General features: G+C 37.5%; 1 protein-coding gene across 1 annotated transcript; it reads left to right on the top strand.

Moving 5' to 3' along the window:
* Positions 1–83: 83 nt before the first annotated feature.
* LOC129760926 (protein CREBRF homolog) lies at positions 84–5181 on the top strand. The gene is made up of 5 exons (XM_055758610.1): positions 84–751; positions 923–1134; positions 1325–1580; positions 2487–2609; positions 2681–5181. Exons 1-5 carry the CDS (start codon positions 235–237, stop codon positions 2782–2784), a joined length of 1212 nt encoding a protein of 403 aa, XP_055614585.1. The 5' UTR covers positions 84–234; the 3' UTR covers positions 2785–5181.
* Positions 5182–9113: the final 3932 nt, after the last annotated feature.

Below are 9113 nucleotides of genomic sequence, written 5' to 3'. Positions count from 1 at the left end.
CTTATTCTTCCCATTATTGATGATCACACTCAAATCTCTGTATCACCGTACACCTCAAATACACTCCATTCACCAGCAGCTTTTTCACCCGGCAGTCACAGTTCCAGTCCATCTCTAGGTTACACCCAGACCCACACACCGCCACCACAGAATCGACTCCAGCAACAGCTCAAGATCAATGCCATCAACAATAACCGTTTGAACAACGCAGAACAAAATGACACAGCTTCAACTATGTCCAACAACAATGGTCTAAGTCGTAACCCGGGCAATGTAGGGCAGGTGCAGTACAACCCGAAGTATTCCACGCTCCAACAACTTCTGATGAGCAACAACTCAGCAGATCGTAGCGGAATGGTTTTGGGACAATCGGTACCGGGCAATTCATCGGTCCTTATGGCAGGAACTTCGCCGGGAGGTTTCAGTGGTCGTCGCATGCTACACCACCTACAGGCCCAGGCCGGTTCCAGTCATTCGGGAGTTGGAGGAGCCGGCAGTGGTGGTGGCACAAGTGGAGGTACTATGTCTCGTCTGTCATCCTCGGCCCCGACCCACATGGGAATGGAAATGATGATGTGGCAACGGAGAGAACCACGTCCTCATTTGCTTTCGACAGGCAGCTTAGCAGAAGCCGGATCGACGTCCTCCCTCAGTACCGGTAGCGTACTGAGCCCGGAGGCACCCGATTTTTCGCATGACGAAGGATACTCTGACGATAGCGACCACTACGAGGACTATTCTAGCGGAGAAGGTGAGCTTTCTTTAATGTTAAGGTCAATCCCCTTATTTTAAATGTTGATAAATCTTTGATCCGTTACTTACTGGAATGCCCTCATATTAGTGGGAATGTTTCATATTGATAAATTTCATGGATTTATTCTAAGAATTTCTTTCGGGTTTTCTGCAATATTTATTTTTATAGAAGAATCAGACAACGAGGACGCCAACAAGTCATCCGATGGAGGTCCCTCCAGCAGTTCGAAAGCCAAGCGGTATTTCTGGCAGTACAACGTACAAGCTAAGGGTCCCAAGGGTCAACGGCTGGTCATCAAAACCCAAACCGAGGATCCGCACGTGTTGAACGAGATAACCGATCCGGTCTTCAGTCCCCATTGCTATGTGCGCGGCATCAAGGTTTGTAGTCCTATCTAACGTCCAAAGTGTCGCTAAACGCCGACGGGGGTTGGTCCAGAGTTACTTCCGCTAACCTTCTCTATTCCAAACTCTGCCCTCCCCAAGCGCCGTGCGCTATCCGTTGGGATCAGTTTCCAATTAAAGCTTTCTCTGTATTCTTGCTAATTCTCTCAAGAACCTTCGTTTACAGCACAGTGGAAAAGCTCGAAAGGGAGATGGCAATGATTTGACTCCGAATCCGAAAAAGCTGCACAGCATCGGCAAGGAGCTGGATAAGCTAGGACGAGTGATAAACGACATGACTCCGGTGAGCGAGCTGCCCTTCAATGCGAGGCCCAAAACGAGGAAGGAGAAAAATAAACTCGCCTCTCGCGCCTGTCGGTTGAAGAAGAAGGCTCAGCACGAGGCCAACAAGCTGAAGCTGTACGGCTTGGAAACCGAACATAGTGAGTACATCATGGGACAAATTAAGCTCAAATTCCAAATAATATTTGAAATTGTACACAATAACCGGGAATCTGTTGGGAGTATGTAAGCAACTTGTCTCAACCCGCCAACGTGCTTCTTGCAACTGGTATCGTGAGGGATTAGATCATTATCTTGTACTGCATTCTGTCCATATTCATCCGAAGTGGATTTAATGCATTGCATGGTCTAGCTAACATCTCATGAATTTAAAATGCCTAGAATACGAAGGATGATACAATTCCCTTCTTCAGTTTGACTTTTACTCTTTCAAATACCTATTTGAATTTTCGAACATTCTATTAAATTTTCTAATAAAATAACTTAAATTTTGTTAATTCCTTCCTTCAGGATTTTTGGAAAAATCGAAGGAATGGGAAGTGCCAAAAGAAGAAATTGATATTTGTTCCAGCCTTATTGGCTAAATAAAATAAAAATAACCAATATTATTTAGAGAGTTTCGGATCTTAAAAACTACAACTTACTTTCAGGATGGCCTGGAACAAAATAGGCCGAAGCAAACCGGCTTATTTCACAATAAAAATTACAACACAATTCGTGAAAACCCGATCGTTAACTTTCGCGGAAAACCGAACATTATTTTTTTTTGTTTATTGATATTGCTAACGCCTTACACTCTAATTTATAAATCTTTGAATTTGAGTTCATTACAACCAACATATTTCCCATGTGCTATCTCTATGGCTCCCAGTAAAGTTTTAGCTTTCTATATACTGCCGGTGGACGCATAAGTGTCACATGTTCTATGGAGTTCCATAGCACATGTGACACTTATGCTTCCAGCGGCAGTATAGAACTGCCTACTTCCGAAAATTGAATTGATTAGCAAAATCATCTTAATTTCGCTTGTCTCAATCACCTTTCAGAACGTCTCCTCACCGGAATCGCCCAAATCAAACACATCCTGGTCAACAAGTGCAGTCAAGTCCCAACAGAATCTTCGGAAGAGTATGCCCAAAAGATGGACAGCATAGTCAAGGCAGCAACGAGTAAGTTTTCCGTGAACTGTTGTTTTAGTTATTTGTAAACTAATACTCCCGTTTTTCTTAACAATTTTCAGAAGTCAAAATTGCCGGAAATTCTACCGAGTTCGTCAACAAGATCATAGAAACGGTCAAATCCGGCCAGAGTGTCAACGTTGATAAAATTCTGGAAGAATTTTAAGAACCAGCGGCATCGAAAGGATATTTTTCTGACATTGAAACGTTTTGATTGATGAGACTGTAAGATAATACATTAGCATGTTAAGGAACAAATTGAAGATTTTTTACAAGAGATGATGCGCCAAAAAGTTGTGGATCACATTTGAAAGGAGATAACGCTATTTATCCACCCGCATAATTGCATACATACATATACATATATTTACATATATTTTTATACTACGTAATCTGAGCACAACTATAGGACCAGCAAAATGGATCCGTTTCAAAGAAGAAAAAAATTGCAAGCCATGGCTTAATTTCAGGGAATGATGATGAGATATAGATGGCAGTGATAAGGCTGCCGGTGATGTGGTTGCAAGCAACGATGATGGGTCAGTAAAACTGGCTGACTGAACGTGGTGATATCTGATAACGGTTCAACCGAGTGATAAATCTGTGAATCGAGCTCAGGACACATTTTGAAAAGTTTGATACCTGCAAGGACGCCAGAAGCTTTGCTCGGCCAAGAACGTTTTGTTTGATTTTTTCTTTAAATTTCGTCAAGCATCGTACCCCCTCGAAAACAACAATTAAAAAAAAAGAAGAAAAAAGATTGCCTTCCGCAACGGATTGAAATTAGATCAGCGTCTCCTTAGCGATGAATGAAAATGCTGAAGATAACATATGTACCTTATATATTCATATTACACTATGATTAATTGTGAAGTTTATATGATTATAAAGATAAGAGTTTTATTTTATCCAGGTTCGAGTGCTAGGTATTAAGAGAAAAAATCAAGTTGATGATCAGAGTGTTAATTGATTAGGAGTTGGACACATTTTACTCTTCTTTATATTACCTAACAAACAAATGATAATTAAGTCCTTCTTTCTTCGCAAGTTGGGCCACTTCATGATTCTAAATTTAGGTTAGCATGTTATGAATTTCATTTGATTCAAAAAAGTGAAAAGAGTGTTTTGTTCTGTAAATTACAGAGTGTAATCATAAGAGAATGTTTTTATCTCATTGGAAAGATATTCTGGCGGTAGATGGGTTTCACTTTTTTGAAAAGCTCTTTTGCTGGCTTCTAGGTGAACTGTTTCGGTGACAATTGATCTAAGACAAACACACCGGATTGGCTTGACTAATACATTTACATGATGCATTTAAGTTGTACTGCTGAAACAATTCACTTGCTCCCGCAAAGTCCATAAAATGTAAAATCAGTGTAATATTTTGTTCAAGTTTTCCCATTTATGTTTAGCTTGTTCTTAGCGAACGACATCTGTGATTATATCTTTATTAGTGAGTGTCTTTTTTGGTTTTTCTTATATTAGCTTTACAGATAAATTTACTTTTAATAATTGTTTAATTATAAGCTGAGGTTATAAAAAATTGAAAAGTTTCGATCGGAGCTGTTCGTTGAGTGATTTACCAATTTGAATTGAGCAAAAATGATACTTTACGGTTCCTAAAACTGAAGTTTAAATTGTAATGATTTGCAGTTGACAACAGCCTTTAAGTAGATTACATATGCTTATCCCTAATGTATGTTATCATTGCTGAGCTGGACTCCAGAAGAAGTCACTAGACTCGCATTTCATTTAAATTTAATCCCTACTGTAAAACTCATTTATTGTGAGCATGTTTCTACATATGAATATGCTAGATATCTCCATAAAGCAGCGTTTGTTTGAGTCGAAATATTACCAACACAAAATTCCATTGACAAGTAACGAAAAATCGAAATAACTGACCATACCTTGTAATTCATAAAGGAACGTACGGTGGAGATGGGATAGGATGTTATAGTTAGGTTTAACGTATACACTGGAAATTTGAAAATCTGGTCGATACCACTACCTCATACATTTGAAGAAGGCAAAAAGTAACTAAATAGCACGGTAATAACAATATACCAAAAATGAACACATTGAATAAAACAAAGCTAAAAGCACACGAACGATGTCCATAGATTTGTACTGGCCAACGAAGTTGATGACGGAATCCGTTAAACCGAATACGAGTATGCAAAATGCCATATGAAACGAAACGTAGAATACACACAGAAATCCAGAAGGATAAGTTTAAAAGCGATCTGTTCTTTCTTCTAACAATCACTTTTCTAGTTGGAAAGTAAAACCTTTTGAAATATTCAGCATCTGGTCCTGCTAGAAGGACAGGACTTGATCATAAAAGAACAGTAACGAAAAACAAACAAGTTTGATTAATTCGTGTATGCACTACACTTCAATCCTATCAACGTGTAGTACACAATGGCACGTGCAAAAATCGCCATTAACAAGCTAAATCTGAACATCTTATAATATACTACATATTAAATTCACAAACCACATTGTAATAGCTGTGCTTATGTTGAATGAGATCAATAATCCAAAATCCATAAAAACCTGATTAAAATTTGTACTTTCTGTCCTTTCGAAGTCCCTTCTTTACTTAAGTCGAATGCCGAAAAAAACTTGATCTTGAAGTTAATATCCGCGTTCTCAAACTGTTGGTTTTGACTATTACAACGGTCAAACGGTCTTCCATGTTGTTTAAAACCAATACAATACATTAGGCGCATTTGCCTCATGGCAATGCATTGTCATGAGGAAAATGCGCCTAATGTAATGTTTTGTGGTAGTAATTAAATAAAATGCGGGTGGACTTGCTAAAATATTTTATGCATAGATCAGTCAACTACCAATCCAGAGTTCCTGCACCGAAATTAATATTTCAGGCATAGATTAAACATCTGCTTGCATTGCATTCAACCAATTTCCCTTAGGTTGGGTCTTGGATGAATATTTTATGCTTCAATGGGACAACCACCGACATTGCACGCAATGAATATCCCTTTTGGTGTCCTCGACAAATATTTAAAGCATAACTTGATCAACTACCTTATTGAACACAAGAAATATTCCTTTTATTGTCTTGGCTAATTACTTTATGCACAAGTTGATCAACTACCACCATTGCATGCTAGGGGATTTTTTGTACAGCCAAAGAATATTTCTTGGATGTACAGCTTAGGGGCCGTTCAGATACCACGTGGACAGAAAAATGAGATTTTTGACCCCCTCCTCCCCCTCCGTGGACAAGCGTGGACATTTGCCAAACCCCTACCCCCCTCCCCGGATGTCCACGTGGACAGATTTGAAATAGTTTTTTTTTAAATACCTATTATTAGAAAGTTGAAAAACACTACTTTTTGCCTATTTGTTATTGAATAGGCTGATTTTGAAAAAAAACTGAATAATAATTCCCTGATATAAAAGGATTTTAAAAATTTAAATTTCTCAAATTATCACATTTATCACTTGTAGCTACTAATTGTTCAAACTTAAACTGGAAAGCATTGAAATTTTAAGATTTTGATCATATTTTGAAAGTAAGTATGTCCACGTGGACATGACCCAATCCCCTACCCCCCTCTCCGTGGACAAGCGTGGACATTTCCATACCCCCCTCCCCCCCCCTAAGTTGTCCACGTGGTATGTGGACGGCCCCTTATTTCGTCGCCAATTCAAACTTTATTCTATGCGGTGCTTTTCAGGAATCTTGCACTCAGAAATGAAAAAAAATATGAATATATTACTTTTCATGTATTTTCACGCTTGACCGTGCCCATCACTGACGTGTATTTCTCGCTAAGAAATATCTCGGTTATTAATTTTTATACATTGAGATTCTTACGGAAACAACATCTGGTGGTTGAAAAAAAAGTTGCATCCGTGGTTTTGGCAAACGTTTGATGCAGAAATAAAAATAATAAAGAAACGAAAATCGTTTGATTTTGGTCAACATTACTGCTATTAATTCCATTCTTTTCAAATATGATTCAAATACATTTTCAAAAAGGATGGAATAAGGTTGCAGTCAAATTAAGCGGCATTTTGCTACTGAAGTATCTAGCACGTGCTCTTAATACCCTGTTTAGCTGGGACTCAAATGCACACAAGATAAAGCGTTTGTTTGAGAAAAATAGTATCGCGATTATTAAATTTTATGCATTGCTTTATTTCTCCACAAAAAATTATAGTGAGGTATTATCTTTTAATGATTTTATTTTATTTTTGTTAGAGAAATAACCGAGCACCTGAAAACTAATATTTTTTATATTTTATTCATTTCTGAGAGCGTACAAAAAAAATACAGAAATTAATATTTCATGCATAGATTTAACATCTGCTAGCATTGCATGCAACCAATATCCCTTAGGTTGTGTCTTGGATAAATATTTTTCAATGGAACAACCACCGACATTGCACGCAATGAATATCCCTTTTGGTGTCTTCGACAAATATTTAAAGCATAATTCGAACAACTAACCTGTTGAACACAAGAAATATTCCTTTTGATGTCTTGCCTGATTATGAGCAGAGGAGAAATTTCTTGTGCCTCTGGAAGGCAACGCCAAATTTAGATACAGAATTTTTCTGCTTCGTGTTCATTTTTTTTAATATGTCTTTATTAGTCTTTTAATCATTACATTTAAGTTACATTATTAAAGTAAATTAAGTGTTCAGATCAATTATGATCAGTTCAACTCTTTGATTCAGTAAATTCTAAACATTGTTTATTTGATTTAAATTTGCTAGAGCAATAAATTATTTGATTTATAGGAGAATATCCTGTAGAGAAAAAAAAATATATATGTATAAACTTAAACCTAAATTATATCCTAAAAACTAATTTCATTGTGAAGAGAACGAATCTCTGCGATGGAAGACTGCATCGATTTTCCTCTGAAGTTAGAGATGATTTTGTTGGCCATCTCTTCGATCGATTCAATGCCCGCAATCCGATGAAGATCTTCGGTGCTGTGCCAAGGTGGAAGCCGCAAAATCATTTTCAGAACCTTGTTCTGAATCCTCTGGATGGCTTTCTTCCTCGTCGCACAGCAGCTAGACCAAATCGGAACTGCGTACATTATCGCTGGTCGGATCACCTGTTGATGAGAGAATAAAAAGATTTAGTGTATTTATTACAATTATATTGAATATCTTCAATGTGATTTTTAAAAGTATCTTATAATCTTATAATCGGAATCTTATAAGATTCCGATCAAGTGTAAGTCCCACCCAAGTACTTCACGCGATCAGACCATTCTAATGAAACCCCATTAAAAGTTATGAAATGATTTTCATTAGGTTTTAAAAATTCAGCTCTTGGCTTATGGGGAAATAAAATAAGTTGAGTTTTAGATGCGTTAGTAGAAATTTTCCACATTTTCAAGTAATTCAAAAAGGAATTTAAATTTGGTTCCAATCTACTGCGTACCACCCGTAAATTTCGATCTTTGGCTGAAAGCAAAGTATCATCAGCGAATAATTTTCTACCTTTTCCTTCTGGTACATCAGGAAGATCAGAAGTGAAAATATTGTATAAAATTGTATGTATAAAATGAAAAACTTAAGTGGTGCTATTCTTATTTCGCACCCTTTTTCCATAGTTTTGGTCCTCAACGCCAATTGCAACGTCCAAAATAAGTAAACTTATGCTTGATTTATCCGTTAAACAATTCAAAACAATTTGTGGAAGAAAATTTTTGGTGATTTTCAAACATTCATATTTTAACAAGCAAAACACATAGTGGTGCTATTCTTATTTCGCTCACTGTAGTTGACGTGGTTGCTGTTTTTCCTTTACCATCACGTTTCAGGTCTCATTTGACTACCAGTCATGCTTCAAGGGACTGGAAAAGCTTGACTATCGTCATGGATTTCTGTTCGCGTGACGCATGTTATTTTTCAAACGACGGTCGACAAGCAAAATGACAGCGTCGGTTGAAAGCAGTTGTATATGATTCGAAAAAAAAACGAGTACCTAGGTATATGGAATGCTCGTTGAACTAATGCCAGTGTCGAGGACAAATGAAATTCTGATTTAAATAATACTACTAAACATTTTGAAAGGCTAAATAAAAAGCACAAAATAAAAGAAGGATTGTACAGCCGCAAGGTCGATTTGTCCTACATTTCGACTCTTTGTTTACTATAGGCACTGACCATACTGACTGGACACTCGATTTCGTTTTCTGGATAATTTTTCCAACAGTACGCAATGTCGATTCCAGAGTGCGCATCGATCGATTTGATGAAATGTTATCTCAGTTAGGAAATGCCACCCAACTTTCAAAATAAAACACGCAATTTCTACGATAAAATCGGGCTAAACAGGACCATTTCTCCTACAGGGCATTTTTTGTCAAACTTTTCAGGTTCGCCACCTGCCGTCGGTATTGCGAACCTGCAAAATCTGACAACAAAAAATTAGACAGAAAATGGTTGAATTTTTGTTCTAAGTGTCATTTCAGTGTGGTCAGTGCTATAGGCTCG

Source organism: Uranotaenia lowii, unplaced genomic scaffold (assembly GCF_029784155.1).
Source record: "Uranotaenia lowii strain MFRU-FL unplaced genomic scaffold, ASM2978415v1 HiC_scaffold_845, whole genome shotgun sequence".
Taxonomy (NCBI): Eukaryota; Metazoa; Arthropoda; class Insecta; order Diptera; family Culicidae; genus Uranotaenia; species Uranotaenia lowii.
This window is presented reverse-complemented; position numbering and strand designations above follow the sequence as displayed.

Coding starts and splice junctions, on each gene's coding strand:
- LOC129760926 (XM_055758610.1), top strand. CDS start 235: ATGTCCAACAACAATGGTCTAAGTCGTAACCCGGGCAATGTAGGGCAG. Junction 1,581..2,486: donor CGGCTTGGAAACCGAACATA/GTGAGTACATCA, acceptor ATCACCTTTCAG/AACGTCTCCTCACCGGAATC. Junction 2,610..2,680: donor CATAGTCAAGGCAGCAACGA/GTAAGTTTTCCG, acceptor AACAATTTTCAG/AAGTCAAAATTGCCGGAAAT.